The sequence below is a fragment of the Crinia signifera genome, chromosome 12, assembly GCF_055691185.1.
Source record: "Crinia signifera chromosome 12, ASM5569118v1, whole genome shotgun sequence".
Classification (NCBI taxonomy): Eukaryota; Metazoa; Chordata; class Amphibia; order Anura; family Myobatrachidae; genus Crinia; species Crinia signifera.
Window position 1 is genome coordinate 74624874 of NC_139228.1, and position 25073 is coordinate 74649946.

Genomic DNA, 25073 nt, shown 5'->3' on the forward strand with positions numbered 1-25073 from the left:
GTCTAAAACTCATTGAAGGCCCTGGGCAAAGAAATGCCCTGGGGCCTCCATATACACATTCATGGGAGTAAATGAAAACAAATCATAGCACGCCCATTCGTGCAGTCTCCACACCTGCTTCCCCAGTCACTGGCTATTGGCACTCTGGTGGATAGCACCAACCATACACTAATCAGCATGTGGACAACCATTCACTCCTTGGCTGCTGGTTCAGAGGCAGATAGAGAGGCATATTTTGTGTAATTCACAATTAGAGCCACTGGCTGCACTCTCTTCCTGCCTTCTCCGGAGGCAAAAGCCCTGCTCAAAGGTTCCTAGAATTGTGGGGCCCTGGGCAGCTGCCAAGTGAGCCCATAAATTAAGATAGCCCTGTGCTGGAGCTATTGGCATATCTATAATGGGTGCAAGGTTTTCTGTGCACATGGGCCCCTGAATACAGGAGGCTCACACACACCGCAAACCCATCATACTTTAATCATACTCACCTCTCCATTGGTCGGTGCCAGAGGTGCAACAGCAAAAAATCCCTTGTAAAATGTCTGGCACTCATGCATGCACAACAGAGGCGCCATGTTCCCGGAGACCTGTGCATGGCACAATGCCAAAGTCTCCTGCACATCTGGAAAGGAGGGGCCTAATCAAAGCCGATACACGGCTTTGATTGCGGGGGGTTTAATGCATTTTCAATGAACTAAGACCCGGCAGCCGCGTCTTCTCCGGGCAGGGCACCTTTGGGTGGCGATACCCTATAGAAGCCTATGGGCTTCTATCGCCACCCGCTGCAGATCCCACAAGTCCCGCCCCTTAACTCCTCCTCCCCCTAGCAGCATGTCAGTCACAGCCGAGGGTCCTTCCGTTTGCAGGAGGGAGGAGGCGGTTCCGGGGACAGCCGCTGAAGCCAAGGATGTGATGGAGCCCACGCACATCACATCACAGGTATCGTGGGGGACCTCCATCACCGCTGACGCATATGTTAGTACATATGTGTTTGCATTGCTGCGCTGGCAAGGCGAGGGTTGGCAATGTATTTGAATACATCCCACCCAGTATCTGATTGGTTACCCATAGCAAAATCCCATCTTGATGAATTTCCCCCAATGACGCGCTGATTAATTTTTTAGAAATTGTGTATTTCAGGCAACAGGGATATGTAAGATATTTCCAGTCCAGAACTTTTAGCAGGAGAACAAAAGTTCATACATTGACCTTTATGGCTACTTTATGAATTTCTTGATTCAGAAAAAATAAAATGAGCACTCTGTCTCTTCCATATAAAGTTCACTTCTATTTCATTACGCTGCTCATGAACTTAGCTAAGCCCTTAACTCCGGCAGATTTCTACTCTTCCTGATTTTTCTTTAATGAACACTGTAAGGCTTATTTAATAGCAAGGTGCATGTACTACAAGTGCGCTGTAACCGCAGCAACCAAATTCCCCTTTCCATTCATTAGTCTAAATTGCACAAGATGGACCCAAGAGTGTTTGCTTTGGGTACGCAATATTGGCAACATGTGTGTGATATTATCTTAATTTGTGTCTAGGGATCTCTTTATGTGCTTGAGAACAAATTTAATGGGGATTTCCACCTTCTCATTAATTTCTGGGCTTGTACATGTCCTGCAGCTTTTCTGCATTGTTTTTTCTTCACGCTTCTTATTCAGAAATATATATATATATATATATATATATATATATATTGACCATCATTTCCAAACCAGTTACAGTATCTGATCATTGCATGTATACTTTAGACTAAAGTCAGGTTATACTGATATGTAATCGGTCCTTTGAATACATTAAATATTCTGAAATGTTCCATCTATTGTTGCCTATATGGGTTTCCCCTGATGAAGTCTCGTCATGAGACGAAACGTATTGGTCATTCTAAACATATGTGACTCCTAATCTTCCAAACAAGGCGCCAGGGGACAAATTTTCTGTCATTATATGGACATTTTTTCTTCCAATGTTTTAAGTTTTAGAATACATTTATTTGAGTGGTATGCCACACAGTACATGTACAATATATATATATATATATATATATATATATATATATATATATATATATATATATATATATATATATATATACCCTCGGCTGCAGGAATATATATGAGTCAGTGGCATTTACATGTTTGTTGGCTGCTGCTAATTCGCACAAATTTGAATCAGGCCCAATATACAGGAATGTGGCCATTTTTTTTTCATATCTGTTGAATATTTATATTACGACTTGGACAGGCTCTAGAAATTGTTAAACATTTCTTTACAGAGCTGAGATATGCATTTTCTAATTTTAGAACACTAGGGGCTGTTTGTGTCCTTCAACAGCCAGTTATCGACCTACAGTAATTTAAAATGAATATATCCAAACAGAGAGTAGAACACAGAGCACAATCACAGGCATGACATTTCTTTTTGATGTTTCTACAGTTTACTGGAGCAGTCTGCGCCTTGTTATTCTTAAATATTTGTGGTGTATCCCTCAATAACACCCATTTTCAGTAAACACACATATTAAGTATCCCCCAGGTTTCTGCCTCAATCCCTCAATGTCCGACCATATGCAGATGGCATTCACCTATAACATACCTCCCAACCATCCCGCTTATCGCGGGAATGTCCCGGTATTTTGGGACGTTCCCGTGTCCCTCCCGCGGTTGGCAGTGTCCCGCAGCGGGGGGCGGGTGACGGTTGGGAGTCCCTTTGTCGTCCGTGAATAGATGCATGCGCACAGTGTCTATTCTTACAGCCAGAGGGGCTGGGGGCATAGCCAGCAGCTCACTGAGCTGCTTAGCATGCCCCCATAGCGGCGAAAATGGGGCGTGGTCTCATGGAAGTGTCACGGGTACAGGCCACACCCATTTCCCGGTAGGCCACGCCCCCTAAACATTTCACTATGTGCCGGGAGAACACATACAAAAGTTGGGAGGTATGCTATAAAGGGCCTATGGTCGACATTGACAGAAGGTGGACAGAAGCTTAAAGTCGACATGGGCAGGATCACCATGATCATGTTTTTTTGGGTGTAGACCGACTTGGTTCATACTTTACTATCTAATTGGGCATGAGAGAGAATATGATAGTTCTAGAAGCATGGCGATCGCAGTGCACTTTTAGAGCGTCCATGTTGACATATGTCAACATAGACACTAAAAAGTACCTCATCATAGATGCTGATGATGATGATGATGATCTGTGCTGTGCACTCCCTGCCTGCAGCCCACCCCCTGCCTGCTTCCACTCAGAGCTGCTGGGTCCAGACAGACCTCACACCACTGCTGCTGCTAGGGATGGCCATCATGGTTGCCATTAATGGCAATAGTGCAACTGGCCATCGACTGGGGTATGGGTGTTTGAGGTTGGGTGCAGGGCTGGGGTATGGGTGTATGAGGTTGGGTGCAGGGCTGGGGTATGGGTGTATGAGGTTGGGTGCAGGGCTAGGGTATGGGTGTGTGAGGTTGGATGCAGGGCTGAGGTATGGGTGTATGAGGTTGGGTGCAGGGCTGGGGTATGGGTGTATGAGGTTGGGTGCAGGGCTGGGGTATGGGTGTGTGAGGTTGGGTGCAGGGGTGGGGTATGGGTGTATGAGGTTGGGTGCAGGGCTGGGGTATGGGTGTATGAGGTTGGGTGCAGGGCTGGGGTATGGGTGTGTGAGGTTGGGTGCAGGGCTGGGGTATGGGTGTATGAGGTTGGGTGCAGGGCTGGGGTATGGGTGTATGAGGTTGGGTGCAGGGCTGGGGTATGGGTGTATGAGGTTGGGTGCAGGGCTGGGGTATGGGTGTGTGAGGTTGGGTGCAGGGGTGGGGTATGGGTGTATGAGGTTGGGTGCAGGGCTGGGGTATGGGTGTATGAGGTTGGGTGCAGGGCTGGGGTATGGGTGTGTGAGGTTGGGTGCAGGGCTGGGGTATGGGTGTATGAGGTTGGGTGCAGGGCTGGGGTATGGGTGTATGAGGTTGGGTGCAGGGCTGGGGTATGGGTGTATGAGGTTGGGTGCAGGGCTGGGGTATGGGTGTGTGAGGTTGGGTGCAGGGCTGGGGTATGGGTGTGTGAGGTTGGGTGCAGGGCTGGGGTATGGGTGTATGAGGTTGGGTGCAGGGCTGGGGTATGGGTGTGTGAGGTTGGGTGCAGGGCTGGGGTATGGGTGTATGAGGTTGGGTGCAAGCTGGGGTATGGGTGTATGAGGTTGGGTGCAGGGCTGGGGTATGGGTGTATGAGGTTGGGTGCAGGGCTGGGGTATGGGTGTATGAGGTTGGGTGCAGGGCTGGGGTATGGGTGTATGAGGTTGGGTGCAGGGCTGGGGTATGGGTGTATGAGGGTGGGTGCAGGGATGGGCTATGAGGGAGGGTGCACCACATGTAACCCCTGGTAACAAGCCTGTGAATGCATGTAACCCCTGGTAACAAGCCTGTGAATGCACGTAACCCCTGGCAACGAGCATGTAGGGGAGAAAATGTATATGTTAATGTTTAGGGGGGGGGGGGGGGCGCCAGAGACTTTTTTGGCTATGGGGAGCAGAATTTCAAGTTACGCCACTGAAGCAGGTTCTGTCACTGAAGAAAGAGGAGAGAAATCATTCAATGGTCGGCTATTTCTTTCCCCTTGTGAGGGTGGGGGGTGTGTGTGTGTTTTTGGACACATCCCCTTGCATATGAGGGGATGCGGGCGGCGTTGCCAGCAGGGGGGTGTAGGTGTTCGTTGGGGTGATGGGTGGCTTATACACACTTTCTAAGCAGCGAAAGAACGCTGTCAGCAAATGAGTCTGAATCAGGCCCACAGATGCATCTTATTACCCGCTCAAAATGCCCTTAAGCATAAAAAATCATTATTAGTCTCTGCTTGGTTCATGCTGAGGTTCCAATTATTTGCAGTTTATAGGGGTCAGCAACAAGCTGTAACCTTTTGTTTTCCAGATGTAAAGAATATCGTGTAATTCATCTACCGGATCAGTACAGTATCTAAGATGCACAAAAGTCAGGAGAATCCATTTATTAACGCTCCCTCTAAAGTCACCTGCTGGCGAGCGCTGTCAGGATCAGACATGAAGTAGAAATATGAGTATAAAAAAAAATGACCCCCCGCAGGGCTACGTCCCCTTTCATCAGTAGGTGATACATAAATAAATAAATAATAGCATGCATGTGATTACAATAATCACATGGTTCCATACCGTACGGCATACACACACATCAATTTGTAGCGTCGCTAAAGCAGCCGGACATAAAAACTGCAGGTTGTATAGATAAAAACTGCTGCAACGGGCGCATGAGTTCCAAAACTATTATTTTTCGGCCCGTGGAATTTTTAACCAATCAGTAATGCAGTATGAGGCCAATTCAGACCCGCTCCTAGCGGGCCAAATTTTGACCCTTCCCAGATGCTTGGGGATGTTCCGCGCATGTGCAAACCAAGGGAGCAAACCACTTTGGCGAGTTTCACATGTGTAGTGCTGTTTGCTCCAGAGGGGGTGCGGACAGGGGTGCAGGGGAACACCTATAGTTTTCACTGACTATATACTGTACGAAGGGGAGAAAAATTGAATGATTTCTCTGCACTTTGGCCACATGCAAGGGTATGTGCTCTTGTACACATCCCCTCGCATGCTAGCGAGGGGATGCGGGCAGCACGTGAGGTGGGGGTGAGGTGGGGCGGGCATTTCTTATTCCTGCTATTTGGGCAATCTATATTTATATATATAAAAGGCTAACTACTCCTCACCTCTATGAGGTGAAGTACATCCAGCGACCACTAGAGGCCCCTCGGCGAACCAAATTATTCCTTTGTGTGCTTAAAGATGGCATAACAGAAAGCGAAAGCAATTTTTGCAGGGACACTGATCGGCTTCAACCTTGCTGGATATGGAGAGAGGGAGCTGTAGAGAGAGATTGGAGGTAGGAGCAGATAGGGACTAGGGTTGGAGTGGAGAGTTTGTGGGCTAAAAACTGTCACAGCTCAAAGCGAAAGTAGATTGCAGAAGCCGCCATCTTGACATGGATCACTTTGCTTTATTCTGCGGACCTACTGCATGTGTGTGGTCATTAGACATTGCATGTACCATTGGCTGTTACCAGGGAGGGGGTCACTACAATCCCTCTCCTGGTAAATTGTGTAATATGTTGTCCATAGACTACAATGGCTAATGCCATCGCTATTGTGATGGGAAACAGGGAAAGCACAGCAAATATCAAAGTTCTCTGCTGCGGAACCCCTGTTATATTTTCGGGGGATACTTACCTAAGTCTCAGCTGCAAATGCACCCAACATAGAATCAGCCCCTATGAAGAAGGATCCCAACTTATCAACAATCTCCACCCCTCCATTAGACCCTGTCCCCCATAAATGTGTCTTCCCGAAATTTCCCAGACCAGTTTTTCTATGCCAATTCCCCCTCTAAACCTTACTTTTACTAGGAAGTGGATGGGATGGGGGAGATAAATTGGTACTTGTGTAGTGCTGGCGCCGTGCTACTTCCGGGTGTACGCTCGCCATGAAATATGTCAAAAACAGTAACTTAACTCCATGCCAACATGAATAGTTCATACCTCCACTATCCATGTTGGCATGGAGTTGATTTTAAATAGCGTGGCGAGCGTAGCGAGCCACCGAGCCCGCAGCGTGGGCGAGCGAAGCGAGCCCCACAAGGGGGCTCAGACGCCATGCTGGCGCCGTGAAACTACACAAATACCGATAAATCTACTGAGGCAGTCCAATTAAATGCTGAGCTGAACCCTGATTAGCATTTACAGATGTAGTGCCTCTCATTAGTGCGGGTCCTGGCGATTCTGTCACCAGTTGCAGGACCAGCCATCAGACGGAAGGGGGCGTGTGCTCACAAGAAGCTTGCTTGTTCCATTCCATCTGAGCCCACCACCGCCTCCTGGCGCTTCCCCGCTGCTCCCTTGTGCCTCCCCGCACCCACCATGGATTCCGCTCCCAGCTGCCGAGTGAGGGGGTCGCACATGTGTGTGAGACGCTTGCACGTCCCCATCAGATGGAGCGCCTCTACACCAACTCTCCGAGCGGAGGGGATCTGGTGATAGCTGGCGCTGAAAGAGAGGCTCTCCATCTGTACATAGCCCTTTTATACTCCTGATAGCCACAGGGCATAATAACTGATGTAGCAACCCTCATGATATAATGATTAGGATACATGGAGTACGGTTATGTGATCTGAGAACATAGATTGTCCGTGGCTCTGTGCATCGGTGGAAGTTGTGAGTGGTGGGCCCAGCTGCAAAAGTATAATTTGGGCCCCACACCAGTGGGTGACAAGGGTACCAGCTGCTGGTCTGGGCAGCATTGGCCTCTAGTCCTCAGGAGCCCCAGTGCATGTACCTGTTGCCCCAATTCATACCTCTCAACCTGTGAGGGATGGGAAACAGGACCTTGCCACAAAATTTTGGGAGCGTGGAATAGCGACAATGGGGTGTGGTCTATACTAGCCACGGATTAGCCACTGCTGGGGGCATGGGGGAATTATTCACCACAGAGCAGTGCCGAGCAGGGGGGCTCCCCCACTGTGGGACACTGCCAGCCCAGGTGGGTCACGGGACTGTCCCAAAAAAAAAAACAGGACAATTGGGAGGAATGACCAATTGTAGGTCCGCCTCTGGCTCTGTGTCTGCAACTGGAACAATCTGCATGTACTGTACATGTATAGTAAAGTTCACAGATCAAAACAGCTTTGTATATAGTACATTAGGTTACGTTTATAAGCATACAGTATCTGATTAGTGTGCATGCAAGCTTGTAGTCTATAATAATAATAATAATAATCAGTAGCCAATGTGACCAGTTTCTTCAACTTAATATTCATGTTTAGTGGGTTTTTGCAAATAACTGTCAGTTTTTAAACACAAGAGGTCACATGTTGCAAATCCCCGGCCATTGCACAGGGAGAGTTTACCAACCCTCACAATGGTGATGCATTGTACATGGTGGGTAGATGTTTTGCCACATACAGTAACGCTGAAACGAAGCAACCAATTACGTAACACCAATATTATTTAGCAAATCTACAGGCCGAGAGCTTTACATCTTCTGCTATTAATATATAGACAATCATCATCATCAAATGCATGCACAATACTCTGAATAAAATGTAATCGGAAACAATGTATGCGCATTGTGGGGTGCATTCTGAGCACGTTCAACCATTTAGGGGAGATGGAGATATGGGCCAGGAACTGTTATGGTGCAGACACACGATGTGATCATCTGACAGGAGAGAGGCGGAAAGGTCACTTGAATATCAGACACAATCACGGTGCCAGAGGCTACTGGCAGTGCTAATGGATTTATTTAGGAGTTTCCACAAATTCACCTTTATGATACTCATAAACCAGCGTATGGGAACATTATTCTTGTCATTCATCAGCTGAGGCAGGGTGTGAGTAGTTTGCTAACTTTTTTCAACCTAATTCCAATTATATATGTTTTTCTCTAGGGGAATTTCACTGCGGATTTGAGGACGGTAACATCTGCTTGTTCACCCAGGATAGCACAGAAAATTTTGACTGGACGAAGCAAAGCGCAAGCACAAGAGATACCAGATATACCCCAAATACAGGGCCCACGACCGATGCTGGGGGGTCCAAGCAAGGTACAGTACATGTCCATTGGCAGGTTGTGGGTGAACACAATTATTGCACCTCGTGTTGCTGAGCAGTAGAGGAATGAGATTGCGATGCTGTTTATACCAGTGCTCACCGCGTGCATAATAATACATTGGAGGACATGCAATATTTTTTTAACATTGGCTGCTGCAGAGGTGGGGCTGTAGCATAGTCTGAAATTCAAATAGGGAAGCTGCACCAACTGCCACCATAAACAGAAAAATAATATACTGTAAGTCTCACTAAAAACACAGTCAATTATTTCTATTGGGGGTGTAGACCATATACACATCTGCGTGCGATTACGCAGAAGGTTCTATCAGCGTTTATATAGGAAAATGCCCTTTCCTATCAAAGCCAAAAACAGTAAAAAAAAAAAATACATAAATCACGCTGGAAACATTATATATTGCATTGTTTAATATATACATTGTTTCCAGTGGCATTTATGTATTTTTTTACTTTTTTTGCCACCATAAACACTGCCAAACATGGTCAGCCAAGACTCACTGGCAGTTGGTGGGGCTCCCTTATTTGAAAATTCTACCGCTCACTGGGGCAGATTTATTAAGCTTGGAGAAGAGATAAACTGGAGATAAAGCAGAAAAAAGGTAAAAGGAGATAAAGCACCAGCCAATCAGCTGTGTTTGAAAAGACAGTTGGGAGCTGATTGGCTGGTGCTTTATCTCCTTTTACCTTTTTTCTGCTTTATCTCCAGTTTATCTCTTCTCCAAGCTTAATAAATCTGCCCCACTGATCTTAACCAGTAGTGGTTTTTCCCATGGGCTGCAGGACTGCAGCCCCTTCAGGTAAAAACCAACTCCTCCTCAGCGGTAGTGAACACAGTGGCATGGAACGCCTTCCCCACATATCCTCAACGGAAATAATTTTGCCGCTCCCACACATTGATTTCCCCTCCACGGACACTTTTTACCGTGACATATGTAGAAGGTTTTATACATCTCCGACCTATACTTACAGTACTAATTGTGGACATTGTACAGACCATGGACTTAAGACAACGCACCACTTTGTGGGATCTGGACTACGAATGCATTAGTAGACATGCATTGGTTTGACATGGACAATAGGTTGACACATGCAAAAGGTTGACATCAGTTTTTCATGATTTTCTGAACACTTTCATGCTAGTCCATCTACGTGGACTATGATTGGTAACGGTAAAGTTGTACCTGGCCTTCAACATTGAGTCATTCGAAGTGAGTAATTTGAGTGTGCGTGGTACACTATTTGGGTGTACGCTTGCTGTAATCTATAAAAAAAGTGACACCAAAAAAAGTGAAAAACTCTACAAAACTCAAGTTGACCTTTTTTGTGTTGACTTTTTTCTTGTGTCAACCTTTTGCCCATGTCGACATTGTGCATGTCAACATTTTAGGGTTGGCTTAGACACTGTCAACCTAATTCCTGTCAACCCCGTGATCCACAACCGCATATTGTGTCCAGACATTAACAATGGATCACAGAGTTTATGTTGTGATCCTACTAGTAATCAGTATGATAATCAGCATTGCCACCAACAGCCCTGGGGTAATGAGTTCTATGCCAACCTGGCATGGACAGATAGTGAGTGTGACTAGGAGTGCCAGCCATACCCCTGCGGCCGCATCACAGCCACGATGAGCAAGCTACATCTGTATGTTGGCACTACTGTATATCAGTGGTTACTGGACTGGTTGCCATGACACCATGAAGTGACTCTGGGCACTTGCGTGGGTGCATAAAGGTTGGTGGCCCAGGACCAACTCCTCGGCCACTATGGTCAATGTAAAATGCAAAACTAGAGTCATGAACCACGGGTATGTGGGCACATAAGAGTTTATTTGCTAAGATGAGAGATCTACTGAAGATTAAATGTTGGCCATAGCAACCAATCAGAATTAACCTATTTATTTAGTACCTTCTAGAATATAATACAGTAGATACTGTAATACAGAAGAGTCGTTGTCCATAGCAACATCCCATATTTAATAGAACTCCCATCTTAGTAAATAAACCCCTTAGAAGAAAATCCGGTCCCTCACCAAATATTTAGCAACTGAGCGTAAAGATGACATAAACACAATTTACTTCATTTAATATTGTTGTATCTCAAAAAGAAACTATTGGCACGGTGGTGGCGTGAAAAAAAACTCTCTGATATTATAAAGTGCCGTCAACCGCTGCGCTAAATAAACAGAAGGTTAAAGTAATCTCCCGTGATTGTTCTCATCAGGCCGTTCTTGGGCATCGCGCTCATAATGAAGCCACAGACACAGCGGTACCGGGCCTCCTGCCATGCTTGGGGGCAGTATTGGCACGCACGGGTGTGTGTGTGTCTGTCTGGCTTTAATCTAATTACAACAGATTGTTTTTGTGAAATATATTTGGGGACATTTATGAAAAACTGTGAAATAATAGAGATTCCAATAGAAACTAATTACGTTCCTCCTGTCGTGCTATGCAGATTAGTGTCAGCGGTAAATTTAATAAAGCTTCTAAAAATGAAAAAAAAAAAAAGTCATGTTCCCCATAGCAACCATAGACTGTCTATCTTTTCTCTACTGCATCCTAGAAAATGATACTAGAATCTGATTGGTTGCTAAGGATGTATCCTACTGTATATCACTATAAAGTGTCTATACACCGATGTCTGTCTCTTTCTGGTAGGCTTCTACATGTACATTGAGACATCTCGCCCGCGGGAGGAAGGGGAGAAAGCCTGTCTGCTTAGTCCTGTGTTCAACATAGCGCAGAAGAATCCGTACGGATCCAGCAATACAGCCTATTGTTTTATATTTTTCTACCATATGTATGGGAGACATATAGGTAAGTCGCTCTTTGGTCTATATGTCTTAGGGGGCAGATGTAATAAATATTGGAGAGTAATAAAGTACTGTAGAGAGATAAAGCATCAATCAATCATTTCCTTCAGTAATATGCCCTACACATGTAGCGACCCTGCTGAGCATTCTAAGTGGTGCTAGAGCGCTCAGAACGCTCAGCAAGATCGCTTAGCGCACAGCGATGTGTCAGGGCTCCGCTGAGAACACTGGCCCTGACCTTTGAGACCACACATCGCTATCGCTTTGGCCCCTACACAGGGACCGATGTAGGGGCATTTTCTAAGCTACCTAGTAAGATGTCTTAGAAAATGCCCAGGGATCATGACATGTGTAGGCCCCATAACTGTCATTTTTCACACACAGAGCGGCATATGTACTAAGCCTGGAGAAGTGATAAAGTGGAAAATGATAACCAGCGCTGCTGATTTTGAAAAGACTGGCCGGACACTGATTGGCTAAATTATCTCAACCAATCAGCATCCGGATAGTCTTTTCAAATTCAGCTTTCCACCCCACTGCCCAGCAAATAGCGCAGTGCTACAAGCTTCCAGCCGCCACTGCCCGGACCCGCAGCAGCTCCCTGGGGTAGTGCCATCTTCTCCATTGGGGTGGGTCCCTACAATCCATGGGCCCCTGGGCAACTGCCCATTGAGCCCAATGGGAAAGACAGCACTGGTGATAACGATGCAGCCAATCAACTCCTGACTGTCAAGTTACAGGTTGTGTTTGAAATGACAGTTAGGGGCTGATTGGCTACTGCATTTTCATCAGTCACTTTTTCACTTCACCAGGAGTCTGTAACATGGTAGTTAGGAGCTGATTGGCTGGTACTTTATCTCTTTATATCAAAGCTAAGTACTTAGTAGCCCCTTACAGCTGTTCTGGTATTAAAACAGGGTACATTAAGATGACATAATAATCCGTTGTGAAGACTAAGCAGTGTCCTGGAGATCTGTCCTGTAATATAATAGGTGTTGTCTTGGCTATGCTGTAAATAATGCAAAGTTAGACAGATGCAATTAAACTGGCAATAAAATGAACGCGTCATACTCCCTACTCTACTTCTCTGATATAATTCAAGTGAGCAAAAACATCATCTTCAGATATTAATAATCAGAGGGCTGAGCAGTAATCCAATTTGTCCCCCGGTAACATCCAAAGGGAATTAAGTATGTTTTATTGGTATTTTTAGCAAATAATTATTAAAGCAACATCTATTTGTCAAATAGAGGTTTTTGGAAAAGGGACTGCAATGCCAATCCTGTGTCCACCTCCAAAATAGATCTTGTACACTGTATACTGTAGTTCATTTAACCCAGTGGCCCTCAAGGTACCCTAACATCCTGTAGCATCCTGCCACTCTCTGCAAGTAGAATGGCATATATTACCCAGAAGTCTTTGTGCAAATACATCTAGTGGCACAAACACACCATGGGGCACTGGCAGGGATCTTCTTGGAACCCTCTCTGGGAGAATCACAGAAAAAACGCCATCTAAAGATGGCTTTGTCCCCCACATCCAAACCCTGCAACATATTGCGTTCCACAGCTTGGTGCATATTGCTCCATTTTCAGGGATGTTGCTGCATTGCAGCATTGGTGCACTGTATCTTGCCTCAGCATGTGATTTTATTAGTACCTCAGTCAATTTGTTTGTGTCATCTGTGCACTCGCATGTATCTGTATATAAACTGGACTGTTATATCTTAATGATGGAGTTTGTTGGTGCCCTTACACATATGCGATCAGATGCAATGGGACAAGTGCTTTTTCCTAGCAACCGATATCGCATGCCATCTGCGATGAAACATCGGGTGCTGGAAGAGGGCTGGCGGCTGGCGATTGTGTAACACAGCGCTGTGCAGGAGGACTGGCGGACGATGAGCGTTCCCTCTCAGCCAATCAGAGGCCCCCCCACAATTTTATATTGTTTTTTTTTTTCAAATTCGGCCACCACCACTGACCCCCTGCGCTATACCGCTGCTCGCCGCCAGAGATCCTGCCGCCCAGTCCATTACCCTAAATAATGCACCTCTCTCTCTCTTTGTACCTACTCACCCCCACTAATAACACACCATACTAGAATCTGTACTGCCTAACGAGCTGGCATATTCAGAATGCATTGCTGTGGCAAGCAACCACTTATCTCAATCAGTTACAAGACGTATTAACCTTTATGGGAACGCTGAGACATGCGTGTGGTGATTACAGGGCTGCTTGATAACAGCAGGGGCCCTATTATAGCCCAGGAGGCGTCTATGCCACTTACATGTGAGTGATTCTGGTCTGTGTACTCTCTGTATAGGACAATACATTCCGTTTTCTCTCATACAGAACCATCAGATTGGATACCTGTATATTGTAGCAGCTCTTAATGGAATCAATAGATGTTATTATATGTCTATAGTGTGTGATAGATAATCACAGAGCCCAGAACTAATATGTGTGTATTCTCCATTTTATAGTCTACCTGCTGGATTTACTGGTCCCCCTCACACAGGGCCTTATTCTAGTTCACTCTTTCTGACACAATCCTTCTTAGATGGACAAAACCATGTGCACTGCAGGGGGGCAGATATAATGGGCCTTATTCTAGTTCACTCTTTCTGACAAAATCCTTCTTAGATGGACAAAACCATGTGCACTGCAGGGGGGGCAGATGTAAAATGTGCAGAGAGAATTAGATTTGGGTGAGTTATTTTGTTTCTGTGCAGGGTAAATACTGGCTGCTTTATTTTTACACTGCAGTATAGATCTCACTTTGAAGTAAAACCCCACCCAAATCTAACTCTCTCTGCACAAGTAACATCTGCCCCACCTGCAGTGCACATGGTTTTGTCCACCTAAGAAGGAATTTGTTAGAAAGAGTGAACCAGAATAACCCCCAATGTTCCTCTTCTCTGTCACATAACGTACAGCAGGGATGAGGAACTTTTGGCCTTGTTGAACTGCACATCCCAGCATGCCCTGCAACAGTTTTATCACGGCCAAATAGCAAACTGTAGTAGGGCATGCTTGGATGTGTAATGCAATAACAGCTGGAGGGCCGAAGTTTCCCAAAGCCTAATGTAGGGGAAGTGCCCCAGGTATAAATCCTGCAGTTTGCAAGTGGTGTACTGAGCCTGGATCATACTTGCCGACTTTTGCCTCTCCGGGAGAAGCTCAGAGAGGCCAGTCGTATCTCATGGTCGGGGGCAAGGCAGATGACTCAAAGCCCCACCCCCCAATCCACGCAAACACAGCGATTCGTGGGTCCGCAAGTAGGGGGCAGGGCTAAAATGGCGCAATTTGCATCATTTTAGCCCTGCCCCCTCTCAGACCCGCTATAACGCCGGTAATATGAGGAGCACCTCCGGGAGAAGCCCGGAGAGGCCAGCCGAAACTCATGGTTGGGGGGGCGGGAACAAGGCGGCTGACTCAAAGCCCCGCCCCCCAATCCACGCAAACACTGTGATTCGCGGGTCCGAAAGTAGGGGGCGTGACTAAAATGACGCGATTTGCGTCATTTTAGCCTTGTCCCCTCTCCTCGGACCCGAGATTTGCGGTAAACGCCCGTAATACGATGAGCGGGGATGGGGGGTACAGGGGCTCTGGCCGGCAAGCGGGAGACTTGCCCACCTTTCCGGGGGGCCGGGAGGTAGACATTTTTGGGAGCCTCCTGGCCATTCCGGGAGGGTAGGCAAGCCTGGCCTGGATACATGCTGGTTCTATCCCATCTGTCACCAGTTCTTATTGCCCATAGGTTTAAATGTAACTCACCTGTGCATACTCACAGCGTCTATTCATTGCCCCCACAGCGACGAAAATGGGGCATGGCCTCATGGGAGCGTTGCGAGGACACCTCCCCAAAATATTCAATCGCTCCTGCGGCATGCGCGAGCGTCCCTCCACGTACCTCCTCAATGTTGGGAGGTATGCCTACCAGTACATTTTTGGATTGTGGGAGGAAACCGGAGCACCCGGAGGAAACCCATGCAAGCACGGAGAGAATATACAAACTCCGCACAGTTAGGGCCATGGTGGGAATCAAACCCACGACCTCAGTGCTGCGAGGCAGTAATGCTAACCACTACACCCATGTGACACATATTAGAGTCTGTTCACTCTAAAATAAATTTTCAGTCTATTTGTATATTTGAGAAAAAAATAAGATATAGAAATGTTTTACGTGAGAAAAAAAGTTACTTCTCCTCTTCGCATAAGGCAGGGGAAGTGTTTTAGCCATAATAAAACGCCTAGAAAGCAGCCATTAATCCTTTTTACTGACTGTGTATATACATAATCAGTCTCTTGTCGCTGTAAGAAACTCCTAATCAATTCTCATCCATCTCTTTCCCGGATCAATCTCTTCACACCTGAATCAGAGAGACAAAGATTTAGATTCAGTGAAATTCTCAGACTGCAGCTTGTCGATATGTTTGTCCCTGATCCTCCATCGATGATCAATGGTTTTAGTGTTTCTGATATTTGTTTGTTTGCCCATGCAGTTTGTCAGTATTTTCTCTCTGTGCAAGCTGAGAATGAACAGAATTTCTGTACTTCAATTATGGGGCTCATGTACAACTGGACGCCAAACTGGCGAAGGTATAGAAGCACGCAAATCCCACTCTCCAGCTCAATAACAGTAGTCAGTGGTAGAAGTGCGTATGCTTATTTACCACTACAGCGTACTATACAGATTGTTGTTCAGACAGTTATAAATTAATGATAAAGTTGCATATTTGATATAAATTCATTCCAATAAAAATAATATCACGTGGGATGTTCTCTACTCCTGATATGTACGAAGTGGAACACAAAATCATTTTTTTTTTTAGTTATATGTGTGCCTATAGGCTCGGACTGGCCTGGTGGGGAACCAGGGGATTTACCGGTAGGCCCTGGGGATTTTTGACCCCGTCCACAGTTTTCCCTGATTTTTAGGGGAGAGAAATCATTCAATGGTCAAATGTTTTCTGTCCCCGGCCACATGCGAAGGAATGGGTTCTTGTACACATCCCCTTGCACGCTAAAATGTCAGGATGGTGGGCGGCGCTGATCTGTTTGCTAGGCTGCGAGTATATACAGCTTAGCGAACACGTCTGAATCAGGCCGTAAAGGTGGACATTGGTTGATTTGAGATCGATGTTGATCAATTTAAAATCTATCATAATCAATGCTGGACTTCCAAGGCTAGAAAACATATTTACTAACATTTAAAAATGAAGACAAAATGTTTTATGCCTGGAAAACCAACACCAATTTAATGGGAATATTCAATCCCGGGTCACGACTGCCAGGACGTCCCGACAGCCGTGACCCTGTCCTGTTCTCGGCCTGCTTGAGTGATAATCGTCAGATGGGATTCAATGCCCCGCCTGCCGAGAGCCAAAAAGGGGGTGTGGCCGTGAGAAGCAGCCGTGGATTGTCGAGATCCGGCCGTGAGCTTGACAATCCATAGCCGTTCTCGGCAAAACAAGCCCGACTGCTTTTAATGTCGGGCTCATTTTGCTGAGATGCCTCTTCAATGCTGTCGTGAAAGACATCAGTGAATAGGCACCCGTTGCTATTTCCCCCGTCGGGGTATTGAATAACCCCTAAAAGCAATTTTAAATTGATCAACATCAACCGAATGCGACCCTTAGTACATATACCCATAACAGGTTTTTTTTGACCGGAACAAGTTAATAAAATTAAAAAATGAAAACTTTATACGGAGATAACAAACCACACGTGAACTACTGTCATGCTTCAGATTTCTTTTTCCATCCTTTATTTATAATGCTCTAACACATTACCCAGCGCTGCACAGTTAGGGGATCATAATACAATCAAATTATGCACGGTGACAGGAACCAGGAGAAAGAGATGTTGCATACTGTTAGATGTATTGAACCCCTATGTTCAGCTGCTAATTCCTGTATACTGCAGTGAGCCGCTCACACAAGAGAAAGGACCTTTAACAGCTTTTATCAGTGTAGAGCAATCTGGATGTGCTGTTGTACCAGTGATCCGATTAACCTCTTGACATGAACTGCACAATGATTGCTGGTATTTCCAGCCTCCACAATGCCACTTGATCCGAGCTGAACAGGGCCTGTCACTCTAATCTTCCATGGACTTTACACACAACTTCTGGCTGATTCTAAAGGCTTTTACGAGTTTGCATAAATTCTTCCCACGTTCTCTTTAATTGATTTTCCTAACACTAACATAGAATTGAAATGGCATCAGAAAACGATACACAACTGCAAGCACTGTGATTGGCTCGATATAATGCTGGGTTATGGCTATCGTTTTTAAGTCTACAGTATATAGTCAAAATCGATAGCAATTTAGTGCAAATCGCACTGTTTCCCCTCACCCGATCCCGATTCGTTCCCGATGCGCGGCACCGCGGCATCAGAATCGAAAGTAGAAATAGACTGTGCAGCACAGCCTAGCCCCTCATTTCCAAAAAACAAACTCTGCAAAAAGTGCAGTTAAGGGAAGCCAATACCGGGGCATTTTTGAAAAAAAAAATGCCCACACCCCCCTACTGAACGTCGCGCACAGTTACCTTCATGGCCAGTCCCACGGTGTAGCCAGAGAGCAGGGCAGTCAATGCAGCTGGGGAGCCGTGCGAGGCCAGGCTGGCGGCAGCGGAGCGGGTGATGTGGGGATGTGGCCTTCGCAGCATGACCTCTGACATCACTTTGTGCTGTGCAGTACCACCCTAGTGCAGCTTTTTAGAAGTGATAATGTAAAGCCTGATTGAGGCCTGATTGCTCATATACAAATTTGCAGATGACTGCGAGTGGTTAGCCACCGCCCAGACGGAAGGAAAACCCGCCCTGTGTAATTTCCATGTGAAATGCGAAATCATCGCTATCCTGTCGCACATCTGTCACACCCCCTCCCTGAAAACACCTGTGTGTTTTTTCTAACACTCACTGAAGATGTCCAGTTGCCTCCCCCAAGCGCCGGCTTCCTGTCAGTGAAATTGCGAGAAGATTGCGATGAGATATTTTTGCTATTTTTGTCGCTACTTTGGCTCACACATGCACGCTACCATCCGTACGCACGCGCAGTCATTCAATAATCTAACGGATTGCAAATTTGCACAACAGTGATCCACTCTGAAGCAGGCCCTCAGGCAGAAAATGCGGCTTGATGAATGCCAATGAAAGTTTGTTGAAAGTCTGTGAGTTTTAACATAATTATCATTAGTGATAACTATGTAATGAAGAATAGACCCAACAGCGTTTACTTACTGTTATGTAACTTTGGTAATATTGTGTGCATTTTTTCTAATGTTTTTATTTATTTTTATTTTATCTTTCAGTATTTTTAAAAAAATTATAAAAATGATCGAATTAAAAAAAGTAACAATGCCATTCTTCTTGATTGGATATTGTTATCTTGTGCTCTGCTGCGATTGGCCGGCCTTTGCTTCTCTACGTAGACATATAATGAGTATGGTCATTGCCACTCTTCTGTGGAAGGCTGATTCTTCTGAACCAGTTTTCTCCACAATGGCACTGATTCCGAAACATTGCATAGAATGCGATTTTTTATTGTAAAGACCCAATTTTTAATTGTATAGTCAACCATGGGTGATTTCATACCCCCACTATCCAACTACGCATGGAGTTGATCTTATATAGTGTGGTGAGCGCGAAGCGTGGCGAGCGCAGCAAGCCCCGCGAGGGGCCGCGGATTACTTTACATGTATTCTGCGTCCCCTCGCGGGGGTCGCTGCGCTCGCCACACTATATAAAATCAACTCCATGCGTAGTTGGATAGTGGGGGTATGAAATCACCCATGGGTGACTATACAATTAAAAATCGGGTCTTTACAATGAAAAATTGCATTGCATGAATTGTATGCCACTATGTTGCATGCGATGGGATGTGATAAAAAAATCGGGCGCCCAGATATTACATAAGTACCAAATAAAGGAATTGATCTAGAACTATAAAGTATGATATAAGATTGGTCACTTTACTATGTGCTTATAACTCAAATCTATTCAGAGGTCCTCTTATTATCGTTCAAGTATTGCTGTGCTTCCTACTTCCATGCACATTGCTAGGCAATAACTTCTGTTGTGCTTCAGGGAACTGTATGAGTAATGGCAGGGAAATCGGCGTACGAGGGGGGTGGATGGACGTGCGGGTGACTTTTAGATGACTCATAATTTTGCAGCTTTGCGGGTCAACCAGAATAACCTGCTCAAACTGGCCGGCATAGCCGTTCCACTGACCAGATGCACTGATCAGTGGGAATCAATTATCAGAATTCCATTTTCAGATCCAGGACATAAAGCGTGTAAAGCGGGCTGTCCTGGAAAATTTCCGGGCATACTACCAACAGGCAGGTGTGCGCCAGTGGTGACTGCAGCTGTGCACCACTGGCGCATCATCTCTCGGGGCACCCCCCCAGTGGTTGCTCCCCTCCTGTCGCTTCCCCTCGCCCGTCCGCTCCAACGATTGGACGCCAGAGCTTCCCTGCCGCCGCCCTTGCCGTCATTCGCTGCATTGAGCATACACCGGTGGCAGGCCCTGCTCAGAAAAGTTCAGGGCTGCTCAAGAGGTCGGGCACCCGAGTCCCCCCGAGCCACCCCTAACATCCCCGAGCCTGCCGCCTGCTCACTGCTGTAAATGGCGGCGGGGCAGCGGCAGGGGAACTCCGGCGTACGATCGCCGGGGTGGGGGTGGGGGGGTTAGTGACAGGAGGGTTGAGGAGGGGGGGGGGGAGTGGTCTGCCCCGTCTGTGGTGATTATTTCTGGGGCAGGAAAAAACCTGCCCTGGTAGGTATGTCCTGCCCCAGAAAAACCCACCACTCAAGGGGTTAAGGCATACATATTTTGTACTTTGATAGCGTTCATTTGAAACAGATGCATGTTCAGTAAAAATATACCCAGCTGCATTTTGCTAAATGAGGCGACACTAGAAGAGGTTAGTAAGGACATATCTTATGTAAGAAAATGCAAAACTGTGCGTACTTACTTGGGCAACCCGTATACAGGTAGTTACATCTCACAATGGCATGCTGTGCATTTGGCAGCATTGAGATATTTTACGTTCTTTCGTTTTTTTTTTCTGATTTATGCACTTGTTTTATTGAATAATTCCAAGGCTGAAAACATAAAAGACCAAAGATAATGTAAAAATACTCAACATCTCCAACAAATGTACTGTATTATCATTTCAAGTGCTTGGTAACCTGCCAGACAATTGACTATCCTCTGCTAAAGAAAAGCGCAAAACCAAAGAGTCTTAAACAATGTTTTAATGCATTCCAATGGAAATGCGATACCAACACACAAAGGTAATTCAACAATGCACAAATGACCTGAGAAGCAATTTATGCAAATCATGATTCCGCCACATTATTAGAGACCCACTTATCAGCATTAACGTGACGGCCAAAAAGTATTTACAGTTTATTCATTCATTATTTATATCAGCGAAACCCAACATTTCGGTTCTATAGACAGAGCCCTTTCTTAGTGTCAACACTGCTGATATGGTTGATAGGTTGACGGTATGAAGGCCATACATTAAGTCGACCAATAACGGTCGAAGGGCTTATCTTGACACATGAAATAGGTTGCCAGGCCTAAGGTCGACAGGGTCGGAAAATCGACACAAGCATTAGGGCCGGCAATGGGAAGGTTGACAGTCAAAAGGTCATCATGCTTGTGTCAACCTTCTGACCCTGTCAACCTATTTCATTTGTCGACATTTAGTGGTCAACCTAATGTATGTTGGCCTTCATATTGTCAACCATATGACCCATTTCCCAACATTGTCTCTAGAAAAGGGATGTGACATCATCAAAAGGGGTGTAGCTTCATGGAAATGACACTCCCACTTATTGTGTCTCCTCTCAGAGAGAATTTCTGGGCCCGGAGCACCAGATTACAGTTGGGGCTCTTCGGGGGAGCGGACTGAGCTAAAAATGATGTGATTTGCGTCATTTTAGACCCTGCTCCCTCCCCGAAGAACCGCGAATGCTGGTATTTTACCAGTGGAGAAGGGTGCTGTGGGGGGTCCAGGTAAATGTGGGAGGCTTGCCCATTCTTCAGGGAGGGGCACCAAATTTTCGGGAGCTTCCTGGACATTGCATTGGCAAGTATTCCTTGAGCCATGCTTTCCGCTTCCATTCCTAAGGGGGGGCATGGCCAGCGCACTATGAACCGCAGCGCAGTGAGTGACGGGAACTTTGTCCTGCCACCCCCACCGCGGGACACTGCTGCCTGTGGATGACAATGCAGGACTTTCCCACAAAAATTGGATCAGTTGGTAGGTACTGTAAGAACTGCCGCAGTTCTTCCATTGCTACTGTGAAGACATTGTAAATCTGAAGCTTATAAAATTCATCTTCAGTCAAACTGATCTGTATGCAAAACATTTCCCAAAGCATCTTTTATGGCAGGAAAGAGAAAGTGAGGTCAGAGTTGCAGATTCTGGTGCAAATGTCATTGCATTGATAGATCAAGATAGATGCAAAAAGTTCATGCAAATAATTGTAGTGCTGGGACTTTGGCTTTCAGAAAAAATCATGTTATATACCAGTGCTGGTGTTGTCATAATTTAAGGCACATGCCAAGAGGAGGGGGGTTTCTGTGCAGCCAGAATTCCCTCCCCCCCCCCCCTGCCTTTGCCTATGCATTTTACCCAAAGATCCAGCCACTGTTATACATTTATAAATGTATTTAAGGATGGTTCTCTAAATTACAGAAAAAAGACTTATCTGGAAAACACTATTATACCACATGTTTGGGTCTTAGAGTCCATGCCCAAGATACAAATTAATATAGATGCACTAGGTTTAAGTAAGAGTAGTTAGAGTAAGCTCTATTACATAACATAATATTGAATCAGCAAGGCACCGGTGCTCCATGGTCATAAAGTACTCGCCACTCTCTTCCTTCTTTGCCTCAACTGCCCACACCACCTGCACCCCCATTGCCAAGAATCCTGTCTGGGAATGGGGCCATTAAGATTGATAGCCCCTCCCACCAGGACTCCTCATCACCACTCAGTGCCAGGAATCATGTCTGAAAGTGGGGCCACTATGATTGATAGCCCCTCCCACTAGGACCCCCAACCACCACCACCCAATGCCAGGAATCATATCTGGATGTGGGGCCACTATTATTGATAGCCCCTCCCACTAGGACTCCTCACCACCACCCAGTGCCAGGAATCATGTCTGGATGTGGGGCCACTATAATTGATCATCCCTCCCACCAGGATCGCCACCTCAAGCTGTCTCCCTGGTTACAGTAGATACAGTAGATAAGCCTATCCTTTGTAATTCACCTTTGCAGGTCTATCATACTGGATGCCATGCAAGCTAGGAAGCTATAATGTTAATTGTATCTAAATTAAACTCCATCAGTACTGGACTACTCAGTCTGCAAGCATAAATAAGAGTACATTATAGTTATGAAGTGGTTCGGTAAACCTAACTGGAATACCCCTCTTACAATTTATTCATTTTCTTAAAGTGAAAAAAATTGGTGCAGTTATTCATCTGATAAAGGGTCACAAAAAAACTAAACAGATTTTTAATTTGTGTCTACTTTTCTTAGGGAGTTTAAATATATTCCTTCGCCTTAAGGGGCAATCCAACACAGAGATCCCAATCTGGTCAGAAAGTGGAAACAAAGGAGAACAATGGCACCAAGCTCGTATAAATATACATCCAACAGCTGCTTTCCAGGTAGGTGTCATGGAACTCAGATCTTCTGAGCTTACAAAACTGTCTGACTCTTCCCAGAATTCTTATTATTAATCCAGCCAGACACTTTCATAGCCACAATGGAGGGAATTCAGACAATTGGCCTCACAAACTAAGGGATGAGAGGCCAAACTGATGCGTATATTGATGTACGATGACCGTGGGTCATCGTACATCAACATATGCATCCCACAATTTCTCAGCCCTATGAATATAGAATAAAGAAGAATCGACACTAAAGCTTTTGTTGCTTTTCCTAAAAGTGTCCACCGGCCAATTAAAATAGAGGGCACGTAGAACCCCAACAAGCAATTCATGGTGGTTTTCTGTGAGTTGGCTGATGTTTGTGGTTCTCTTTTTCCTGTTTGATACCGAGCAAGCATCCAATGATCGTGTTCAAAATGAAAGCAAATCATTCACTTGCAAGTAGTTGTTAGATGTCTCCGCTGCAGCAATAAACACAGGCTTGCAACTTTCACGCTAACGTAAATGATCACCTTGCAGATGGATAATAATTGGCCTGGGGGGATAAATTAAATAAAGACAAGGTTTTTGCTGTTGGTTGCATGAGAGAAAAATAAATCTGTCACACAAAGCATTATGCCTGAATCCCTTAAGGCATAATGAGGAATCGTGGAAAATACATTAAAATAAATGGTACAATTTAACCATGATGTTCCCAGAAACGATTATGGCACTTATTAAAGAGTTTAATAACTCTATTAATAAAGATGTCTGGCTGCATGGGCCATGAGCTTTCGAAGCCGACATAGTAGCTTTTGTAGAGGCTCCACTGGAAGATAGGTGATTGTGTAAAAGATGTGCTCAATGGACAGATATAATTCCCTGGTTTTCACAATGGGGCAAAGCTTTTGGTTGTATATTACGTATCTCATAATATGCTCATGGTGTTACTGGGGGTGAGGTATAAGGCGCAGATAGTCAGTATTTCGACAGTCATTAGTCCGGCATCGGAATCACGCCTGCCGGGACTCAGACAGCGGGACTCCTTGCCCTTGCTGTGCTTGCCACCTATTTTATTCTCCCTCTCTGGGAGTCATAGGCCTCATGAGGGAGAACAGCCCCTTTCAATCGGGATCCTGACTGTCGGGGTTTTAACAGACGGGATTCTAATGTTGGTGTCGGAATCCCAACTATCAGGAGACCATCCATCAACCGTTAATGTATCCTGGTGAATTCTTGGGCTAAAAATTAGTTAAACAGACACAAAATGGCTTCTACCACTGTTGGTAGGCAACTGATGCACTTCTAAGGATGTATTTGTTAATGGTACAAATACCTGAGTATACTTTTTCCTTTTAACAATTTATTTGTTTAGATTTGTAGGTTGTATTAGTTTGTTTGCTAATTTGAATTCCTTTACTGAATGTGCTGGAATGAATAAATGTTCTTCAATATGCCCCCAAGTGTGTGTGTATGTCTGGGTTGGTGGGTGGGTGATTCGGGTGGGGGGAGGGCAGAGGTGCTTTAAGAGAGGAGGGGGTACATTAACAGGCTGTAATCAGGTCCCCTCATATTCAACGGTGCGATAGGAGTCAGGCATTGTGCCAGACTCTACTGCGGGTTTCCAGGAATGTATCAATTGTCGAGGGAGAATGTACGAAGGTGGATCAGCCAGCCACTAGTATTTTCTGCATTTGATCCATTACTGGGCTAAGCTCATGACCTTATTTTACATGTGTAACTTTTTGGAAAATAATTTAAGCTAAAATATAAATACTAATTGGGGAAACATTAAAGCGCACACTTTGGTGCTCATCAATTTGTTGGTGCTAATAATTTATTCTCATATTCAGCAGTGCGATAGGAGTCAGACATTGTGCCAGACTCTACTGCACAAGTGCAGGTTTCCAGGAATGTGCCAATTGCTAAGC

The 25073-nt window shown here is 45.5% G+C and overlaps 1 protein-coding gene and 1 long non-coding RNA gene across 3 annotated transcripts in view; one reads left to right on the top strand and one right to left on the bottom strand.

Moving 5' to 3' along the window:
• MDGA2 (MAM domain containing glycosylphosphatidylinositol anchor 2) overlaps window positions 1-25073 on the top strand; it is a 580635-nt gene that overhangs the window by 551842 nt on the left and 3720 nt on the right. For both annotated transcript variants that reach the window (XM_083166414.1, XM_083166413.1), the window contains exons 13-15: window positions 8451-8606; window positions 11290-11448; window positions 23030-23160. In XM_083166414.1, the coding sequence (XP_083022540.1) occupies window positions 8451-8606; window positions 11290-11448; window positions 23030-23160 (446 nt within the window). The remainder of the gene's footprint in view (window positions 1-8450; window positions 8607-11289; window positions 11449-23029; window positions 23161-25073) is intronic.
• The window catches only part of LOC146049789 (uncharacterized), a 47934-nt gene continuing 43311 nt past the window's right edge, over window positions 20451-25073 (bottom strand). Inside the window, exon 3 of the long non-coding RNA XR_014466203.1 lies at window positions 20451-20565. This is a non-coding gene — a long non-coding RNA (uncharacterized LOC146049789). The remainder of the gene's footprint in view (window positions 20566-25073) is intronic.